This window comes from Molothrus aeneus, chromosome 10, assembly GCF_037042795.1.
Source record: "Molothrus aeneus isolate 106 chromosome 10, BPBGC_Maene_1.0, whole genome shotgun sequence".
Lineage (NCBI taxonomy): Eukaryota > Metazoa > Chordata > Aves > Passeriformes > Icteridae > Molothrus > Molothrus aeneus.
In genome coordinates, this window is record NC_089655.1 from 15901913 (window position 1) to 15923552 (window position 21640).

Genomic DNA, 21640 nt, shown 5'->3' on the forward strand with positions numbered 1-21640 from the left:
AATTGGGCTATGAATCCCAGCTGTGTCACATGAGATGGTATTAATTGATGGAAAGTCGAGGTATTTAGGACATTAGGTCAGGCCAGCAGCCCACACACCCCGTGACTGCCAGAACTCCTCCCTGCAGTAAGTGCTCCTTGGTTTGGTGCAATTTGGCACCCGTGGATGCTGTGAGTGATCACTGCTCCTCAGGCTCTTCAGCAGATACTGCAGTGATTTCCCAATCTCTCTATAATTGTTTCAGAATATGAGGGTGGATGTTTGGAGACCAAGGGATGGTGTTTCACCTGGAGAAAGATTGAGCCACTGCTAGAGCACTGCACATCGGTGTGGACAAGCAGGGCAGCTCCCTCCTTCCAGAACCTCCGGAATTTACACCGGATTCATCCATACACTGGATGAACGGAGAAAAGACTTCATCAGTCTCCTCTCCTCACGGCAGGAAGCAGAGGGGCAGACACTGATCTCTTCTCTGGGGTGACCAGTGACAGGACCCAAGGAAATGGCCTGAAGCTGTGTCCTGGGGGTTTAGGTTGGGTATCAGGAAAAGGTTCTTTCCACAGAGGGTGTTTGGGCACTGACCAGCCTCCCCAGGGAAGTGGTTATGGCACCAAGCCTGGCAGAGCTCAAGAAGCGTTTGGATAAGGCTCTCAGGCTCCTGGTGTGACTCTTGGGGATGGTGCTGTGTAGGGCCAGGAGTTGAACTCGATGATCCTCGTGGGTCTCTTCCAGCTCGGGATATTCTGTGACGCGCAGAGCCGCGGGGCAGGACCGTCGCGAGCCGGAACGGAGGTTCCAGGCGCGGATTCCCGGGACGCGCCTTCCCCACGACGGGCCGGTCCCTTCCCGTGGTTCCGGGCGGACACGCAGCGGCTCCGCCCGCGCCCCGCTGGCGTCGGCGGGAGCGGGGCGGGGCCGGGAGCGGCGGCGGGGCCGGACTCACCGTGCTGGGCTGCGGAGCGGCGGCGGCGGCGCTGGTACGGGGGCGTCCGGCGGGAGCGGGGGGCTGTCACCGAGGAGGCTGGCCATGCAGGGCACGGGGAGCGGAGCGGAGCCTGTCACCGGAGCGGAGGCTGTGGAGTGCGGTTAGACCGGCGGCACATGAGGGCATCGCTCGCTCCCCCTGCGGAGCCGCTCAGGGGTCCCGCCCGGGCCCCTCTCCCGGCGTGGTGCCCAGGGCACGGGCAGGGGGCTCCGGGCAGTGCTGGCCGGTCGGGACGTGGCTTTGGGCGAGAGGGCAGTGTCGGCTGGGCTGGTCGTGATGCGCTGCGTCCCTTTTGTGGGGTCTTGGGCAGAGGCCGGGGCTCGGGCGTGATCCTCCGGGATGGCAGGACTGGCAGCCGAGAGAAGATAGAGGCGGATCAGTGGGAAACTTCTGTAGTGCACCCTCAGCGCCTGGAGCGCGGGGGCTCCGGGGGACATCCCCCCAGCCAGGGGACACAGTCAGGGCCTAGGGAGGACAGTGACGAGGTGGCCCTGGGACAGTGACGAGGTGGCCCTGGCTGCAGCGGAGCAAGGTGTGACCCAGCTGCTGCGTAGGCACACATCCTCTCTAACTCTCTTTTTGTGTCCACCGGAGTCCTGGCTGCACTGATTAATGGTTTTGTAATGGGACTTAAAGTCCTCAGGAATTCCGAGAGCTGTGATGCTCCTCTGTAGTCCTCACTCGCTGTGGAGGGAGGTGCAGAATGCTGCAGGTGGCCTTCTCTTGGTCCCCACCCTGTGATGCTGGCAGGACCCTGGCAAAGGTTGAGTTGTCAGAAACAAGTAATGCTGGGTTTCCATCTGCAGGACCCCAGGCTCTGAGGACAGCCACTGTATTTGGTTTTGAAATTCAGATGACAAATAGCCACGCATTATTTACCAAACAAGTTTGCCGTATATACACAATTATCAAAATTACTGATTTCGAAGTTTTTCGCTGTGAAGTCTGGGTTATAACACTCTTGAAATCACTGTACCAAGAGCCACAAACAATAACTGTTGCAGTAAGGAATTGGTATTGGTGTGTAAACCTGCTAAAGGAGGTTTACACCTCCAGTCTCAAGAAGCTCTGTTGCTAATCCCTAGAAACAAAACACTGCAGAAGTCGGATCAGAATAGCCACCTATTCTCACACTTTATTGTCCCTGACAGTATTTTTTGTGGTATTCTGTAATAAGTAAACCCTGTTTCTGCTGCTTCACTCACCCAGCAGGGGCTATCGCATGTCGAGACACTCAGTGCCTGGAGGTTATGGTATACCCAGAAGGTCTGTGAATTCACAGAGGTCCTGACAGCATTTTCTCTTTTGTATGTGTATTACTTAGCAACACTATCTAGGTGATTGCACAGAACTGTTTTCAGTTGTGGTTAGGCAGAGTTATCTTCAGCCATTTGGGACTTTGTTGGAGAGAAGCAGCATCTTTCCCTCAATTGCAGGACATGGGTACCAGAGCTTTTGCTTGAGAGAATATCAGCCTGCCTGGACCAGTAGGGGATGCAAGGCCTGGGGGGTTGTTTTAGCAGGTATAGCAAAGGTGAGGATGCTGTTGGACTGATGTGTGGCACTGGCTGGACAGGAATCCCTTTTATATGTTCCTGTGGCTTTTAACACACTCTGGGACAGCTGCTTTTGTTGATCTTGATCCAAAGTAGCTGAAGCAGCCTGTGTTTTACAAGTGGACAGGACTGTGCCAGATCCTGCAGTAACCTTTTTAAGGGGCTCAAGGACTGACCATGCAGGTAGAGCAGATGCTGACTGTGGGGAGCATTGCAGTGTCTGGAGGTGAGCAGGCTGGGTCATAGCCAGCAGCACTCTGTTCCCAGGCAGGTGCTCTGAGTCTGGAGAATGGGACAGAGCTGGGCCTGGCAGGCCTGGGCTGGGCATGAAGTTGCCTTGGAGATTGGGCAACTTTTTTAAGCGCTGGCAGAAGAAAGATCCATGATGAGTCTTCTGTCATTAACCTCTCCCAGGTCTCTGTGTCTCCACAGATCTCCATGGGGATACACACCAACCAGTAAGGTTAATTGGAGACTGGGTGTTGCACATGAGGGAGAACAGGGAAAAGGATTCTCTTCACTCTATGGTCAAGGAATGTGGAGTTGCTTTGGTACTTTATAGCCTGGCAAAGGACCTATCTGAAGTGACAGGACTTCTGCCTTTTCCCGGAGGCTCTTGCTTACATGCTGTCCGTGTGTCAAGGCAATTCTCTGCAGACAGCTGGCAGAGTGCAAAGTTTAGTAGTGTTGCCTGCAGATGAGTCAGCAGAAGAGAAATATCTTGTTCCTGTAAAGTGCAATGATCTTGTAGGCAAAGCAGCACATGACAGTCACATCTGACTGTGCCAACGCCTCCCAGGTTCAGAGGGACGATAGGACAGCCTTGGAGCAGGCGGGGCCACCCAGGGAGCTGTGGGTGTCCCAGGGCCTCCCTGGTCCAGCTGCCAGTCTTGTGCTTTGGACCCCTGGTGGGAATTGCAGCAGCCTTGGGCTGGAGCATTTACTGAGTTGTTGCAGCAAGCTCCTTTTCAGTTTAATTAGCAGCATTTGTTTTGCTTCACAGGTAAATCTGCAAGTGAAAAGCAGCAGAAGTGGCAGAAGAAATCCTGCTACTGATGTAGGTTTGCAGTTAATATTCTCCAAGAAGTTTTTCAGGACATTAAAAAAAAAGGCAGATGGGCCAGGTCCTCATGCCATCAGTGTGCTTAGGGTGTAGAAAGAACTGACCTGCTTCTCCGGTGTAGTGTGATGCTGGAGTTCTCTGACACCACCAAGACTGAAAAATGGCAGCACTGTCCATAAAGATGCAGACAGTGAGGTAAAGCTTTGGCTAAGCAGGAAGATTTGCTGGGTCTATTCTCACCTCTTCCACATGCCAGAGGTGTCAGCTTTGGTGTTGTGGTTAAATTCCAGCTCTGATGATGGTGTAGCTAACTGACACCAAGGTAGAAGTTTTAAATTCCTTCCCTGCCTATATTTTGTTTTCCTCTCTAGTAATCAATGCTTGTCCTCTTACCTCTCCCAGAAGTGGCTGTGTTTCAGTGGGATCAGTGATTCCCTGACAGGAAAAGCAACTCTTTCCCCATCCGGCAGTCAACTGCTCCTTGCAGAGCCTGTGCAGGGGTCTCTCTCTCGATGAGTTAGCTGGCAGGTGATGCAAGGCTCTTCTTTGATACAGGATACACCAAAGAAATATTTAAGAAGAAAGCCCTGAGTGTTTTATAAAGCAGTGCAGGGATTGTGATATGCCCGTGGCTTTTCCGAACGGGGCACTTCCAGCTTTGCTCCTTTGGAGCAGTATCTCATATTCAGCCATGAACTCAATAATGCAGGAGGGTGACACCTTAAAATAGAACAATATTAATATTTTACAGCAAGGCTCTTTCTTCTGGTTATGCTTGGTTTCTATCTTGGAGTGTTCAGAATGAGCTTTGAGAATTATCTTCTCTTTCCTCTTCCCCATCTGCTGCAAATGTAATTAATTTTAGAACAGGCAGTGTTTTATGCATTTGGAGAAGCAAAGCCATGTCCTCATGTGTTAAACTCAGCTACAGATGCTGGATCCCACTGTTGATAAATAATTGTTTGGGATGCTATTTTAGTCACTTAGGTCAAAATGAAGCATTCTAAGATTAGTAGGTTTATTGCAGTAAGGTGTGGTGTATTCCTTGTTTTTTGTGGAGCCAAGCCTGGTGATGGGAGGACTTCCCAGAAATGCACCATCCACAGGACAGAGGTTTTAAAGTTCTGAATAGTGGTAAAATTATTGTTTCATTTCTGTGTTAATTTGAGTAATTAACAGAGCTGTGTCACTCATGAGGTGTCTGGACACTGCAGAGGCTACTTCAGCAACATCTCACCTGTCAGATCAGAGCAGACAGAGCATATTTATCCCACCCTTGAAGCTGGTTTCTCACTTGGTACATTGGGTACAGCTGCTGCTGCGTGGCTGATGCTGTCTCACCACTGCTGCTGATTTAATGCACAGCGAATAATAGAATCTGTCAAGTTGGAATCCATTCACTTAAGCTGTTTTTTGCCATCATTTAACTGACTATGTATACCCTGAGAAATGGAAAAGTTAGGGGGTAGATGGTTGGGTGTGGGAGGAGCTGGAAGAAGCTGTTGGAGTTTTCTCCTGAGCTGGGACAGTGCTGCCCTGTACTGTAACCTGCAGTTCTTTGCCTGGCCATGAGATCTGCACCCAGCAGCAAGGGGCTCTGATAATTGAGCAGAGACTGTACTTGTGAGCAGTGAAGTGTGGTTGCTCTGATGGGGGAAGACCTTCACCTGGTTGTGTGTGGGGCTGCCGTGTCTGTGCTTCAGCACCAAAGCCTCTGCTTTTGATGTTTTGCTGGGCAGTGGTTCAGAATGTCTGCATTCAGCACATTAACAGACCTTTTAATTCTCTCCCAAGGGAAGGAAAGAAAGTGGTCAGAGACCAACAGGTGGCTTGAAGCACAGTGAAATTATTTTAACCACATAACAAGAAAATCGGTTGCTGTTTCCCCCCAGTGTTTCCATGAATTCTGGAGTTACATGAACCAGAGACAGACATTTGCTGCTTTTTTTGAACTTCATGGTTTCTGTTAGGACCAGGGTGGTAAATGACTGACGCAGAGTGTGCTTGCAAGATGACACTTTGCAAAATGCAAGAATGACTCGTGTCATACCCTGTGTTTTCACAGAGGCACTCTGGAAGCTGCTGCATTTATAGCACGGATCTCACCTGAAAGTCAAATGCTTGCTTAAATATTTGAAAACTTGGACCTGAGGGTTCCAAACTTTGTTGCCTGAGGTTATGTTTGCACTCTCCCATATGTTTGTTCTCAGGAAATAGTAATTTAATTACTGGAATGGGGGAAACGGCAAGCTTGACTCACAGTGAGTGCTGGATGGCTCACACAGTTCTGGAATGTCCTTGTGACTGCTCCTCACTGTCACTTTTATCTCCTCCTCAATACTTTTTTGGCTCCCCACTGACCTAAGATTCTCTTTCCCTGTTTTAGTACATTGTGGTAGGTCTAGCAGAGCAGCCAGGGATACTTATATGTATGTAGCCCCAAACCAGTTCAGCTGTGTCTGACCCTCAAACTGCCCATAAGGTATCATCATGCTGATGCTCAGTGGGGAGGGAGAGATATTTGCATCTCGTCAAACTGCATTTGACTTGTTACTTTGGAGCATTCCTTAACCTTGAGTCATGTGTGCTTGAGTAAGTCCGATCACTAAATCTGCTATTTAGCAGCTCTTTCACAAAACACACCCTTCTTGGCTGCCGAACAGCAGAGCTTTGCCAGTGGCCCTTTGAGGGCAGTTACAGCTCCTCACGTAGCTCATCCCAAGCAGAACACTCAGCAGAGCCCCCCTACTGCTGGAAAGGATGGTGGTATTCAGAGGGGCATCTGCTCTTTGTCACACCTTGCACTTGCCCCACCTAACATTCCAGCACACCCACTGCATGTGGGTGGGGAGACCTTTCTAATTCCACACCACTCTCATTATTAGGGAGTTGGAGCACGCACCTTAGGATCGTTAAGGGTCGTTGCTGGGTGGAGGGGGTCACGATGCTCTCCAGGCCAGAAGTGCCACGTGCTGCACTGGAGAGGTGCACACTTCAAGCCAACAAGAGAGATAATGCTGTTTTTTAGTTTTTGCAAATCTGGCACCCATTTCTAACTCCTGCAGCAGCTGGAAAGGGAATATTCACTGCTATGCCTTCCTATAAATCCCTATTTTTGATTCAGCTGTGTGAAGTAGGAGTTACTAATACTCCAGGCCCTTCTGCAAAGGTACAGTGACTCCAGCCCAAAGCACAGATAACTTGCTTCTTTATAACTGTCACCATTTCTGTCCCAAATTGGTGGTATGTCTGTCTGTTCATCAGAGAAGCAGCTCAGCTGAACCACCACTAATTGCAAGCTAGTACATAAAGTGCCAGAAGTGTGGCCTAGTGTGGTGTCAGCAGCTGCTTCACCATCTGCTGAGTCACCACTGCGGTGGGGACAAAGGACAAGAGGGGAACACGGTGGCAGCTGTCCCAAGGTGGGCTGTCCCCACTGGGGAGCTGCAGCTTGGTCTTACACAAACAGCAAAGCAAACAGCCAGCCTGTTTAAAGTCATTTAAGTTACGAGCCCTTCCCTTGCCTTTATCCTTCTGCATAGACCTTCCTTCCTCTCTTCAGGACTGTACAGGGAAGAGAAGGAAGAAGGACTGTACACTGCACACCCACCAGCTGCCCTTGGGGGTGTAAAGGGTAAAGAATCCAAACGAGAGCTGGACGAGGGCTGAATGTGAACTGGGCATGCCATAATCCTTAGGTTGACTTTTACATGCGAAAATAGCATTATTAACCTCGTAGTAATGATTTATAATTTGCATTGTAACTCTTGTTTCAGTGTCTCTCCAGCCAGCTGACTGCTGCACGCTTCTCTCTGCAGAACAGCTCTGAGTTGCATTAAATGATTCAGTATTCCCACCAGGCACTGTTTGTCAAGCCTTTGGCAGCTGATGCCAAATACAACTGGCTAAGCCCCTTGTGAGGTGGCTGTGTCTTTGCACTGACCTTCTGTGCACTGTACTTGCTGTTGACTGATTCTGTTTTGGAAGAACTGAGAAATATCTCTTTTCTTTTTTTTCTTTTTTCCCTCTCCTTCATTTTGTTCCAGTTCTTTCTGGACGTGCTTGGCAAGATGGAGCCACCGACCTCGTCCAGGCTGAATTCCCGAAAGAGAAGAAAAGATGGATCAGGCCCTAATGGGGCAACAGAACTGGATGGAATCCCTCCAAAAATGTCCCGACGCTCACTTGTAAGTAAGCAGAGATAAGAATTTTGGGAGTCTGTGAGATGAGGACACTGAGCTGTAACAGCAGGAAGGTAGAGGTGGTGGTTTATCTGTGGACAGAGAAAACAAGGCAGGGGGCAGGGGATAAGAAGCAAATGATAGTAGCTCTCCTTCTTGCAAATCCAGTTTGGAATCTTCCTTTGTTCATACTAATAACATACTTACAACATGGGCTTAAATTAGGTCTGAGGCAAGCATTGCTAAGCTGCTTTTGTGGTGTGTCCAGCTTGTCACTTAAGCTGAGCCAAAGAGGCATGCCTTTAGATAGCCATAGAGAAGCAGGCATTTCTCACAGGTGGATTTTAAGTGACCCACTGGGAGGGAGAAATACGCAGGAGAAGTACATAACAGCTGCAGGAGGGTCTGAAGCCTGTAAGCACCTGCAGAAGTGATCTGTTGAATCCATGCTCTGACACATGGGGGAGATCACTGTTCATTTGATTTTCTTGGTCTGGAGAGGGACCACATTTGTGTTGCTGGTACTTTGGGAGTGCCCAGAAAAAAAACCACCACAAACAACCAAAAGGATTTCTTTTCTAGGTCATCCTTGGGATGGCTTTAACTAGCTAAAGCCAGCGGGATCTTTTCTGAAGGGGGTATGAATGATCCAGTTAATGCTACTGACAAGGGCTGTCTTTAACGTGTCCTTGCCACAAGATTGTGACAATTGGCTTTTTATAGTTCTTCTCTGCCCTCTTCCTGGAGCTGTCCTGTGCATCACATGTGCTCTAGTTGTTCTTTTCTTATCTCTGTCAAAAACCAGCTACCATCCCTGCCACATCATACCAGGGTCATGGTCCTTGGCAAAATGTGGTGATGTGTTGCAATCTTCCTCCTCGATGACAACATTTTGCTCTTCAGAAGGGCTTCAGCCCTGTCACAGGGCATTGACAGTGGTGATGAAGTAAGAGCAGCACCAGCAGTGAGAACTGGGGAGGCAGGCACTAGGAATGGAGGCTTGAGCTGTTGTGTGACTTATCCCACAGAACATTTATGTCCTTCACTGTTGCCAAAACCCACCCTGTCCCTCTTAAAGATCTCATGTATTTCAGTAAGGAAAGAGAAATGTGCAGGTTATTTATTATTCTGTGGGAGTCACTTGCTCTTCAAGTTGCTATCTGTCCTGTGTTAAAAATAAAACATTGGCAAACAGCACAAGACAAGTAATATCCAGCCACTTTCTAAGCTTCCTCCCTGTTTTTTAGCCACAGGGCCAATACAGTTAGTTCTCCTGGTGAAAGATTTATTTTTTTCTTCTTTTTGCAAAAGTTTTATTTATTATAGCAAGAGTAATAGTGTTGCCTAACTGTGAGATTACCTTGAAGCCTTTTCCACTCCCAACTAAGCAGCTGTTGGCAGAATGTTCCCCTGAAGCAGCAGGGCTCAGCAGCAGATGGTGGTAACAAACCTGCTGACACATAAGCCTGTTGTATTGTGCACATCAGGTTGGGTTTTGACCCTCACTGGCCCTGCAGGGGAAGGGCAAGATTCTGGCAGGACCTTTTGAGGACATGTCTCTGTGTTCCTCTGATAATTTTGATAGGGCTTTTTTTGTGTTTTTATTCCTTACTTCAACTAAACTGCCAAGAATCTGGTTTTATAGGGAAGTCATAGACTTAATGGCAGTGAGAGAGGAGAGACCTGCAGGCCTTATCTGACAGTAAGGATCCTGGTAGAGGAGGTGCTGTGTGAAATGTGGAGCCCTTGGTAACTTAAAGGAGATGTTCAGCCGTAGCAGCTTGTTTGACTGTCGTGGTCAGTGGTTATTTTCCTGTGCATTTCACTATAAGCACTCTAATAAGGATTGACACTGGCCAGAATAGCAGCAGTTTTTCTGGTTGCAGTGCTGCTGGACTCTGCCAGGATTCTGCAGTGGGACAGGAAGCCAGAGAGGAAACTGCAGATTAGCCTTTTCAGCTTGAAGGTATTATTGTAATGATTTGCAAGCTTGTTTCCTAGTGTTCTGACTCTGGAACAAGATGTCCATTGCAGCCCTACACCTTCCAGCTAGAAGGAAATTCAGCTGTTTGTTTTGTAATGGGAAGGGCAGATGTTTCATTTCTATTCAGAGCAGACCAGAAATGATGGCTGCACTTCAGCTGTTGGTTAAATGTACTGCTGTTGTCAAGCTAGCAGGCTGGAGGGGTTTTCTTGCAGCAGTTGGAGTTATTCTGACACAGATCAAGATCAGTCTCTCACTTCTATGGCTCAGAAAGGGTGACAACACACACATGCTCTCAGAGTTAGTGCTGCATTGGTATTGCTCTTCTGCTTGTTCATATACTCAAATCAAGGAGCTGTTACAGTTTGTACATCACAGCACAAACACTCAGGCACAGCAGAGTGACGGTCTTGCCAGAGTGGGCACAGCTGGAGCTGTGACAGTAACGTTTGAAGCTTGGCTTGTGCTGCTGTGAGCTGCTGTTTGTCAGAAATCTGAGTTTACCAGCTGCAGCTCTGACCCTCTGATTTTCTTGCTCCAGTAGAAATACTGTTTACTAAACTCTACTTTTCTGTCTCTCTTCTTCTCTAAACTCAGGCTAATCAGCCTGCAAGGCTGTTTTGAGGTTTTACACTAATTATTCTTTCAGTACACGTGTCTGAATTATGCAGAGGCAGTGAGTCACCTGGTGACTGGGACACTGTGATGGCAGTGCTGCCACTACAAACTGCCCTCACTTTTGCACTCTCTCAGTGAAACTCTCCTGGCTGTTTAGGGACTGCGGGAGCCAGCTCCGTTCTCAGATGAGGTGGAGATCGACTACAGCAAGCCATACGTCAGAGTGACCTATGAAGAAGCCATGAGAGGGACCCCTTGTAAGTAAGAACACAGACTGGAAGGAGATTGTATAAATGGGATATCTCTGAGACCAAAGCAACCTTGTGTGTTTGACCAGGTTTACAGCCAATGACAAAGTGAGTGCTTTGGTGATTAGATAAGTGTTTCCATGGGAAATTTGGCCTGTCAGTACACCTGAAATTCAAGTTTGTATGTGTGAGGAGATACAGATATTTGTTTTAAACTCTAGCTGAGCCACTGACAGCCATAGAACTCTACACTTTCTGTACTACTTTGTCTGAGATAGCTTAAGTTAAGCACTTTAAAAGTCATATTTTTTAAAAGTCATATTTTCTGAAACTTGAAACTGGCAAGTAAAACCAATTTATATCCTTGTCCAGAATGTCCCATTCTAGCCTGGATTTGAATTAAAGTCAGTGTCATTAAACACCACAGGCCAGCCCCTCAATAAGAATGTGTCCTTTTATTCTCTAAACCAGGCTGGGAGAAACACTGTTCTCTTTGCAAGTCCACAGAGGACGCAGAGGCACAGCTGACTCCTGAAGGCCCTCTCCTGCCAAACAGTGTGCAGACAGTGCTGTCTTACCTGGGCTCTCTGTTGTGGCTACAGAGGCAATAAAAATGCTGCACTTCTATCTACCCGACTGCTGAGAGATGAACCAGCTCTGACTGAGACCTGGCTGTGGTTTCCTGTCAGAGTTTCTGAAAATCCAGTGTATTTCACAGTCTGCATTAATTTCCCAGCTGAAAATCTCCAGAGTCTGCACAAAGGTCTCTGATTCAGCAGTGGTGGCTCTCCTGCCTGCTGAGACTAAAACACAGTGCACACTTCCTTGTTGCTGTTTGTGTCTGTGCTCAGGAACTGTAGCTGCTGCAGGTACAGAGGAAAGATAAGGATGTCCCAGCCACTTTCCAGAATGTGAATGAATATTCATAAAGGTCTGCTGGGACCAGTCCTCTTCTGGCATACAGAAAGCTTTTGCAGTCACAGATCTCCTTGGCTCTTCAGAGCCTTCTGGAATCTTCAGATTGAGGTCTTGGAACCACTAAAATTATTGTAAGAGGCTGTCCTCAAACTGACTCCTCTGCTTAGCTTGAACTTAACAACCCTGACCTTTGCATCAACTCCTCTTCTTGCTGCCTCCCAGTCTCTGTCTCTGGGTATCTCCAGGGCTCTGCCCAGACCTATGGGGTCTCAGCTTCCTGTTGGGTCTTCTCTCTGCCCTCTCTCCACTGCAGCTTTGCTGTGCCTGTGCTCACCACTCCTCTGAGTCTGTCTGTCTGAACTGAGCCAAGAGAGCAGCAGGCTGTTCCCAAGTGTGTCACAGACAAAGACTTTGGCCTTTGATTATCAGCAGCAAGAGGACTGTGGTCCTGTGTGATCCCAAGATCAGAAACCTCCCACTATTACATGGCAGTGCTAGACTATCTCACTTTACCTCTGTGCTGCCCTCAAAGAACTGACCTACAATTTCCCCTGGCAGAGGTGGTCTGAGGGAAGTTTCATTCATCATTATTATTATTATTATTATTATTATTATTATTATTATTATTATTATTATTATTATTATTATTATTATTATTATTATTATTATCATCATCATCATCATCATCATCATCATCATCATCATCATCATCTATGGGTTTAGCTGATAATGCCAGTGATTCGGCAGAATTGTGTCTGCTTTTCTTTGAGCAGTTCAGCTGTGTTTTTGAATAAAGCCATACACTGCATGTTCCTGGGGAAGCTGATGCTGCAGGTCCCTCAACCAGACTGTGGCAGCAGACTGCAGAGAGGGATGCTGTAAAGGTCCTGAGATGCCATCCTAGCAGGCACCTGATTTGGGCCAGTTCCCCTCTGGTATCTCACTGTTGTGCAAAAAGTTAATTCTGCATTTGGATTTCCATAGAAGGGAAATGTTCATGGTTTGCTTTTCCCTTGGTCTCTCCTTCACCTTGTTTGGGTGATATATGGTAGGTTTTCAGCCTGCCTTTACATGTGGCTGGATTTCAGCTCTGTGCTCAGATGCATTTGTTTCCACACGGGAAGGCAGAGAGCCAGGCATTTATCTTCACAGTTCTGTCCTGATTATGGTTCTGCATTCTGTAACACCTCCATGACTTTCAGAAGGTCCTCAAATGTGAGTATGAGCAGCAGCTGCTTCTCCAGGAAGGCATATTCACAGCTGTGTCTCTGTTCCTTTGGCACAGTGGATCGCCCTGTCAGAGTTTATGCTGATGGAATATTTGACTTGTTCCACTCTGGACATGCCCGGGCCTTGATGCAAGCAAAGAACCTCTTCCCAAACACATACCTCATTGTTGGAGGTAAGGAGTGACCTTGTTGACTTTGGCTGTTGCAGGAGTACAGTTTAGCTCTGTCTCTGGTTGTGCATACTGGGGTTTTGTCTTTGTGGCCTTAGTGACTCTCACTGCAGACACTTGTCCCAAATGTTGCTAGAGTCTTATTGCAAAACTTTGAGGGCTGGATATATCTGCAGAAAGATATCCTGCACTAAATGAATACTTAAGGAAAAGATTTTTGATTGTATTGTTTTAATTTGACCTCTCTATTCTGTGACAGGTACAGGTGAGTTGCACATCTCAGTATCAAAATATATTAGGTATAGTTGAGCATCTACTTTTGACTCATAAATGAGACAGCTAAAGTATGAGTCCCTCCCATGGCTGCTTTGTTCACCTCTATTGCCCTGCAAGTCACTCCCCAGCTCCAGTTTCCTGCTGGAGACTGCTGAGTGTCAAACAGATCCCAGTGGGAGCATGGAGACCACAGTGGTTTCTTGGGCATGTGCCTGGACACCTGGAAATCAGTTAGGCCTTCCTTTTCAAAACAGAAGTTCCCATTTTGTCTGTCGGGTCATAAGTCTTTAGATGGTGCCAGGAATATCCTGCTGAGTGCCTGAAGGGATCTAGCAGAGGTGTTTCAGCCAGGCTCCTTCAAGCATGTAACAGGAAAAAAGAGACCCCTTTTCTGGCTGCCACAGTGCATGGTCCTCTGCCCAGGCAGTGCCTCTGCTCGTCCCTCCACCCACACTGAGGACACATCAGGCTGTGCATGTTGTCTGTCAGGAGCTGACCCCTGGTCAGGCTGCATAATGATGCTGAAGTATGGGAACTGAAAATACCTTTAACGAGTTTTCTCAACTCCCATTGTCTTTGTGAAGCAAAATGAAATTCTGACCCTGCCATAGAATGATTATAACATTCTTGAGTGTTTGTTTCCTTATCACAGTTCCAGTCATTGCTGAGAGCATTCTAATAGTGGTGTGCCTGCACTTCTTGTGTGCTACAGTAGTGTCTGGAAGGGGAAGGGAGGGAGGAGAGCTGAAACAGTTGCTCCAACCTACAAACTGCCCTGAGCTTAGAAATCTTAAAGGCTGAAAGACATCCCCATTTACATAAACACTACAACAAACAGGAAAATAACTTCAGGTCAAACTATTGACATGTTAAAGTAGCAAGGAGTGTAACTGACTGTTCTGTGCCTCTGGGAGACTGGTGAGGAGAAGGGCAATGAACTTGCACCAGGACTGAGACAAGAGGCCACATCCCAGGAGAACATGAGCTCCAAGCAGGGAACAGTCTCCCCCAGTCTTTATCATCTGTTTGTCTAGAACGTATAAATAAATCCAATACCAGTGAGACTGGTAATGCCTTGTTTACTTTTGAGTCTGATAATCAAATAGAACTCCTTCCTCAGTATCTTACATTGCAGATTATGAAGAGTTGTTAATTTACTTTCTCATAGAACATAATAATTAAGCTTGATTTCCTGTGAACTCCCCCTTTGTTTTAACATAAACTTTCCAAGAACTAGACTGTGGTGTGGCATTTTATGAAATCAAAAGTTCAGGCAATAAGTTTTTTCAGATTTCAAGCCTGAGACATCCATTGCTTTAAACATAGATTTCTGAGCAGCAGGCCCCCCAGGTGCCATTTCTTATAGAGAGTGGTCTTCTATGTTAGCTGGTTTTCTTGATAAGTGTTGAAAGCTTTGGAGACTTTAAAGGCTTGGGGTGTGTGGGTCCCCAGCTTGGGCAGAAATTGTCCAAGCAGCCTGCCCAGAATTGCTCAGGAGTTTAGTGCCCTGCAGTGCTTCCTGTTCCTGGTGTTTTGTGGCTGGAAGAGCTGGGTTTGAAACACCCGCCTCTGTCAGCTGCTGGCATAGTCAGGTTCAGCACAGCGTGGGCAAGGTCCTTTTACTGTAAATCATTGGGGTAAGTGCCTCAGACTGTGTTCTCTGCCTGTTTCTGCAGTCTGCAGCGATGAGCTGACCCACAACTTCAAGGGTTTCACGGTAATGAATGAAAACGAGCGCTACGATGCTGTGCAGCACTGTCGCTATGTGGACGAGGTGGTGAGAAATGCACCCTGGACCCTCACACCCGAGTTCCTGGCAGAGCACAGGGTAATCTGTGACATCTGATCTCTTTGGAATTTCGATTAGCCTCTCTCTGTTTATAGCAAGAATTCATCTTTGGGGGTGACCTCTGCTTGAGCAAACTATTTCTGTTGAAGCTCCTTAAAGATAGAATGAACTGGGTTATGGGAATTGAGTGGGTTTCTTGGGAGTGTAGAAGCATTTGCTGAGCTGGTATGTAATGTTAAAATAATGCAGAGATTGTGACATAAGGAAAAAGGTTCTCGCTATTTCAGGAGAGGTTGGTGCTGGTTACAGATAGGTGTGAAATGCAGTAGAGAGAGGAATACATGCGTTTGAAGTGATTTCTGGGTGGTGTCTGGTCCAATTCCCTGCTTACAGCAGGAGCAGCTTAGATATACATCAGCCTCCTTGCCACAGGAGACCAGACAAGCTGTCTTGAAAGCCTTTTATCAGCTGGTGAGATAAAGTGAAAGGAATCTCTAAACATCTGTTGAACAGCTTTGGGAGGTGAAGGAGTCTCCAGGGAAGCTTGCTTAGTTTACCGTTGTTGTCGTTAACAAGCCATTTCTCTGTGGAGCTTAAAGCAGCTGTGTCCCTATTCCCAGCCTTTTCTTTCCTCTCTGTCGTGTGCTTACAATTCACAGGCAATTGCCACTGAGCACTTGGGACTGCTCTGTGTTGTGTTGTAACAGAGGAAACGTCCTGCTGTTCTCTCTCATACCCCTGAGTGGAGGTGTTGAGCCGAAAGTTACCATCTTTCAACAGCAGCAGGAGATCTGCACGTTCCAGATAAAACGTTGACTTGATTTTTAATTTTCAGATCGACTTTGTTGCACATGATGACATCCCCTACTCTTCTGCTGGCAGTGATGATGTCTATAAGCATATAAAAGAAGCAGGTGGGTCCCCCTCAAATTCTCCAGGGCTTCTTATCAAAAATCCTCTGTAGTTTCTCTTGTACCTCTATAATACGAGATTATGCCACTCTGATCTGCCCAGGAGCCTGTGGTGGCAGGAAGAAGCAGCTCTGGGCCCTGCTTCATAACACTAGGACTGTTCTGTGTCCCAGCCCAAGCATGGCCCAGTATTAATTCCTAATTTCAGTCTAGTTATTTTGATTGAATTAACAGCAACCTCTTGAAAACATTTTACAGTTTGGCTTAGAGATTTGCCATGTGCCACATGAAGAGTCTTGTGAACTTAGCAGAGGGACACCTCTAGCTGTTTGCTGTTAAATTCACTGGGGATGCTGCTTTTTTATATCTATCCAAACTCAGCCATCAGAGTGTTACATTTCCATCTGTTGAAATCTTGTCCTGTCCTTGTCCCCACACTATTCTGTATGCAGTCAGTATTTAAACCAGCTAAAGTGAAAACCTTTTCATTAGAATTCCTGGTATTTTGACAGGGTTTTGACATATTTTGGTCTTACTTAGGCATCCCAGAAAGGATGGCTCTGGTATTGTACATTTAAAGACAAAGATGTGAGAGCAGTTAGCAAATCTTGACTAGAGAAGTTGTTTCCTGACAGAGGTGGCAGCAGCTTTTTGCCCTGTGTCTTGCTCAAGCTGTCCTGGGTGCTTTTCCCCAACTTTAGGCATGTTTGCACCAACCCAGAGGACCGAGGGCATCTCCACATCCGACATCATCACGCGCATCGTGCGGGACTACGACGTCTATGCCCGGCGGAACCTGCAGCGGGGCTACACAGCCAAGGAGCTCAATGTCAGCTTCATAAACGTGAGTTGAAGTGGGTCTCACTCCACGCTACAGGAGCCAGAACCTTGCTGAGTGTGAAGGGAGTCTTGTCTAGTGATAGCACAGTCCTGCCATGTGCCAGTGAAAGGCCTGTCTGCAGAGCTAAGCGTTGGCACCAAACCAGTGTCCCTTGGAGTAAAAATTAGACTTCCACCCCTGAAATCACCTCAGGGACCCACTCAGAGGAACTGGGCGGTTGCTAATGCTGCTGTCTTGTCAGAGATGTCTTGATGAAGTCTTACCTATTGAAAGAGCTGGAGAGAGGGCGTGTGGCAAAATGTACGTTTTTCTTGAATGAAGAGTGAGTTGTTCTTGACAGGAGCTGCTGTCTCATCTCTCTCCTCTTCCCCTAGCCACCTCCTTAGGGTAGAGTCATTTGTTAGGATAAAATCTGATGCTGTTCCCACTGTACTGTTCTCTTCCTGGAGCTGCAGGAGCAGCAGTGCTTGGGTAGGACAGAAGGATATGCCCTGATCCTCTGCTGTGCAGCTCTAGCCCTCTGAAAGAGTACGTGGCAGAAGACATTTTTGAAGTTGGAAGTAAAGTCGTAAACATTTTTTTTTATCACTCAGATACTGTGCCTGTGAACAGCAATGAAACAGGAGAGGTAATGGCTGCCTGGCCTCTCTTTGGCACATAACTCTGCCTCTGTTTAAAAACACCCAGCAGAAAGACTGGTGCTGTTGTGATATGCAGAGACCTACAGCAAGTCACTCGAATCTAATCTGTGTGCTGTATAAATATTTCCCTCTTCAATGCACTCCTATTAGATAGTGCTTATCTCTGGCTTTAGTCTTGCTTTGTGTACTGTGCCAGTGCCTGCCACAGAGGGTCTCACAGCCCCACTGTGTCTGCCATGTAGTCTAGGAAAGAAGTGTCATAGAAGTGAAGGAGGAGTGTCACCAGACTAATGGAGATGCCAAGTCTCAAGCAGCAGTTCAGTGTAGTAACACAGAGCAGAGATGGCCTCCACTCAAATCTGGTGAGCTGTATTCTGATCCACCATTCTCTGTGCAGGAGAAAAAATACCACCTCCAGGAACGTGTGGATAAGGTGAAAAAGCGAGTGAAGGATGTAGAGGAGAAATCAAAGGAATTTGTCCAGAAAGTGGAAGAGAAGAGTATTGATCTCATTCAGAAGTGGGAAGAGAAGTCCCGGGAGTTCATCGGCAATTTCCTGGAGATGTTTGGCCCAGAAGGTGCACTGGTAAGGAGCTGCTATGGGAAAAGGGGAAAGGGAATTTTGGAGACATTAACAGACATTGTGGGGCTTCTACAGAGTCTGCAGAGGAAAGGTTTGGCTTTTGTTGCAGTGCTCAGTGTTCTGCCAGTCTCCAGACAAGTTGTCCCAGGCTTGGGCAGCCTGTTTTCAGGGAGTACTCACCATTGCCAACGAGATAATGCCAGTTACATTGTAGAGTGAAAATACTCCCCTGTCCCACAAGCTGGCCTGTAAACTCCAGTTTGTGCCCTGCTGACCACTGAGCTGCCAAGAGGATGGTGGCCACTTTGTCATTGGCCTAAGATGAGTCTGAAGCTAGTTGTTTATGCCAGGCTTTCCTGCACTGTTGGGTGAATACCACAGGTATTTCATGTTAGAAGTGCTTGAAAACGATTGGTGGTCACACTGTGTGCAGTTTCCAAAGCCCAGAGTGATGCTGGGGCTTTTTCTGCTCTTAAATAGCATGAAGTTCTGAAGGGGCATGACTCAAAATGCTGCACAGGCTGTAAGTAGTGTCCATGTCCATGAGTGTGTAACCCATGCTAACAGTCCTCCTGCTTCCCTCTCCAGAAACACATGCTGAAGGAGGGCAAGGGCCGGATGCTGCAGGCCATCAGCCCAAAGCAGAGTCCCAGCAGCAGCCCCACACACGACCGCTCCCCATCTCCCTCCTTCCGCTGGCCCTTTTCCACCAAGACTCCTCCTTCCTCCCCTGCCAACCGCTCCAGGAACGAGTCTGCAGTCACCTATGACATCAGTGAGGATGAAGAGGATTAACCTACCTGCCAGGATTTGCTGCGGGCCGCTAATCGCTGAATCCTAAGTCCAGACCCACTGGGGAACTCTAAACGAGCAAGAGAGCCATAGGAACAGGGCTGATGGCTGAGCACAGGGCCTTGGAGGCACCAGTTGCTCATAGCAAGGGCTGCTGCCTGGAAGCACATTCAAACCTCCTCTCCCTTCTCCCCAAATCCCCTTTTTATTGTTTACGTTCTAGCGGTTTCCAGGGTGAAGATGGTTTTTATATTTTAAGAAAATATTTGTTAAAAGGGCAAGGAATAGCACTCAAGCGTGGCTTTTGTTTGGTTTCTTTTCCCTTGTTAAACCTCCAAGCAAGAGAGAGAGTGGGAAGACCCATCTGTCTCTTCTTTCCTTCAGCTCCTCTGTCTTATCCCCCCCACCCCCAGGCAGTATCTGTGCCACTGCCAAACGAAAGACCCCTCAGTTCCTCAACCAGCATGACCTCGAGAGCATGCACAAAGCAGTGGTGTAATGAGGCTTCTAGGAAATAGAGACATCCCTGCTGGGCTGGAGCTGATAGGAATCTCTCCAGCAGACGCTGTAGTGCTCACATGCCTCTTAACTGAGCTTCCCAGTGTGTTGCAGTGAGGACGTGCTGGGCAGGGGTACCAGCTTGGCACGCAGGAGTTACACCTGGGGAGGACTTGCAGCACTGTAGAGTGGCACACCTCGTAAAGTGCACAGCATTCACAGCTCCAAACTGTAGAGGGGCTGCAGGGGAAAGGCCTTTCCAGCTAATCTTAACAAGACTGCTAAATCCTGAGCTAAAATTGAGCCCTCAGTTGCTGTTGGAGAGAAGAGAATGAATCTTTGCTTCAGGGCATTTGCTGTTGTACATTTCCTTGGGTGTGAGAGCCCAGATAGGAAATGAATGTGTGTAGTCTTTTGAGAAGTTCCTTGTTCCAGTCTGTGGTGTGTTACACATTTTAGTGTCTGTCCAAACGGTCCCTCAGCACCATGCTCTGTGTGTGTTTGTCTGTGTTTCAGTTGCTGTGCTGTAGGGGCTGGAGGAGTCCTTCACACTGGTGCCATGAAGTCGCTGCTCTAAGGGCAAAGCAGCCAGTTTGCTCCTGCTGCTGTCAGTGTGTGCAGCTGGACAGATGAAGGGCCCCAGTTCTGTGTGACAGTTACCTGGCTTGTGCAGTACATGCACAAATCCATGCCTGCTCACTCTGCTCCATGAGGCAGGATGGAAGGAGCATCAGAGAGTGCTGCAGCTTTTTAAGGTTATTTAAATACAATGCTTGTGTGAGTCCATGGTCCAAGTTGTGCCTGCTGTTGTGTCTGTGATGCACACTAAGCTTTGTGGCCTGTGGCTCCCCAAGGGGACTTGCCCTCCTCATGGCTGAGCAGAGCAGATCCAGCACCCTGTCCTGCAGCTAGCACTGGAGAAACTAGCCTTGCTGTCATGTAGCTGTGGAGCTTTTCTGCCAGGGTTTGCCTCTGATACCCACTGTCTCTGGGTGGAGCTGCTGGGCTGAGTTGCCTGTATCCTGTGGTGCTGGGAACAGAGGAGGGCTCAGAGCCCTGTCAGCAGTGCTGCTGGAAGGTCTCCAGAGCAGGATATGAGGCTTGGGGAGAGCACGTGCAAGGAAGAAACTCGTCAAGTGCTGCCACAAGCTCTGCACACTGTGATGCTTCCAGAGCACCTGGTGGCCCTGGGGTAGGAACAGGCTGCAGCTTCTTTCCAGCTTCTGTCTTGATGGTCTTTTGTCACACTGCCCAAAGTGCTTGACAGAGGTTGTGTGCTTCTCTTGAAGCCAGAACCAGTATGGGAAAGGGTATTTTGGGGATCACTAATTTGCCACTTGGACCTCTTTCAGCAGGGATGTGCACAGCTGTGGGAGCATGGCTGGCTGCCGTGGATTTTAAACTGTAAGGAGCAAATAACAGTCACGTGCTAGAAGCCAGTTGTTAATCCTCTGGTTTATGAGTGGTAGAACACTTCCTTTGTATCATTCACATTGTCTCTTCCCTCATCTTCCTTTCCTCACCTTTCCCTCAGTATGGGTGTTGCGGTTGCTTCCCTGAGCCAGATCACAAAGGCCAGGCTGCTTTAGAGCCTTACTACTGTTTTAAACACAAGTTATGCAACAGTGTTCTGTAAGTTTGGGTATCCATAATGTTCTGGATTGTGGCTTGTTGTGCAGAGACCTTAGCAAGCTTGGTCTCTTTGCAAATTCTGGGGTGCTTGGTAAGAAGCCAGCCATGGTTTTACATGTAGCTTGGAATAACAGAGCCGTTTCTTGTAACCAATAATCTCTGCTTCCTCCTTGCACTGAAATTAAATTGGACACTGAAATCCCAGTCTAGCCCTTTATTTTTCCTTTGTTTTGTTTTCTCCTGGATTGCTGGACCAGTCTTCTCCAGCGCTGTCATATTTTATCAGGAATAGGTAAGAGCTTGATCTTTCAGTAAAACATGAGCCAAGTTCCCCAGGGTCATTTCATTCCCACAGATACACCCAGTGCTGCTGCTTGGGCTGTTCTGCACAACTCTAAGCCATCCCCTGCTCTTCAAAAGAAGCATCCAGAAGAGACATGAAGTAAAAGGTGCAGTGGAAAAACAAAAGTTTACTAGCATGCAGTGAAGATCCCTGTGGAGTTTGATGCTGCCAACTCTAGAGGCATCTACTCTTGTGAAACAGCCCCATTTCGCTTCCTCTGTAGATCTGGGGTGCGAGCCCCTGAAAAGGATTTTCTGATGGCAAACAACAACAACAGGACAGAATTGAGAAGGACCAGGGATGGTGGTAGAAGCAAGAGCATTGGAGAATGCTGCTACTGTTTTTAACATGTGATCTGCTCGTTTGAAACCATGGTCCGAGT

At 47.8% G+C, this 21640-nt stretch overlaps 1 protein-coding gene across 1 annotated transcript; it reads left to right on the forward strand.

The window, feature by feature from the left end:
- Positions 1 to 911: 911 nt before the first annotated feature.
- PCYT1A (phosphate cytidylyltransferase 1A, choline) lies at positions 912 to 21119 on the forward strand. The gene is made up of 9 exons (XM_066556852.1): positions 912 to 977; positions 7651 to 7791; positions 10545 to 10644; positions 12839 to 12955; positions 14905 to 15056; positions 15853 to 15931; positions 16630 to 16772; positions 17808 to 17996; positions 18582 to 21119. Exons 2-9 carry the CDS (start codon positions 7675 to 7677, stop codon positions 18786 to 18788), a joined length of 1104 nt encoding a protein of 367 aa, XP_066412949.1. The 5' UTR covers positions 912 to 977; positions 7651 to 7674; the 3' UTR covers positions 18789 to 21119.
- The last annotated feature ends 521 nt before the right edge of the window (positions 21120 to 21640 follow it).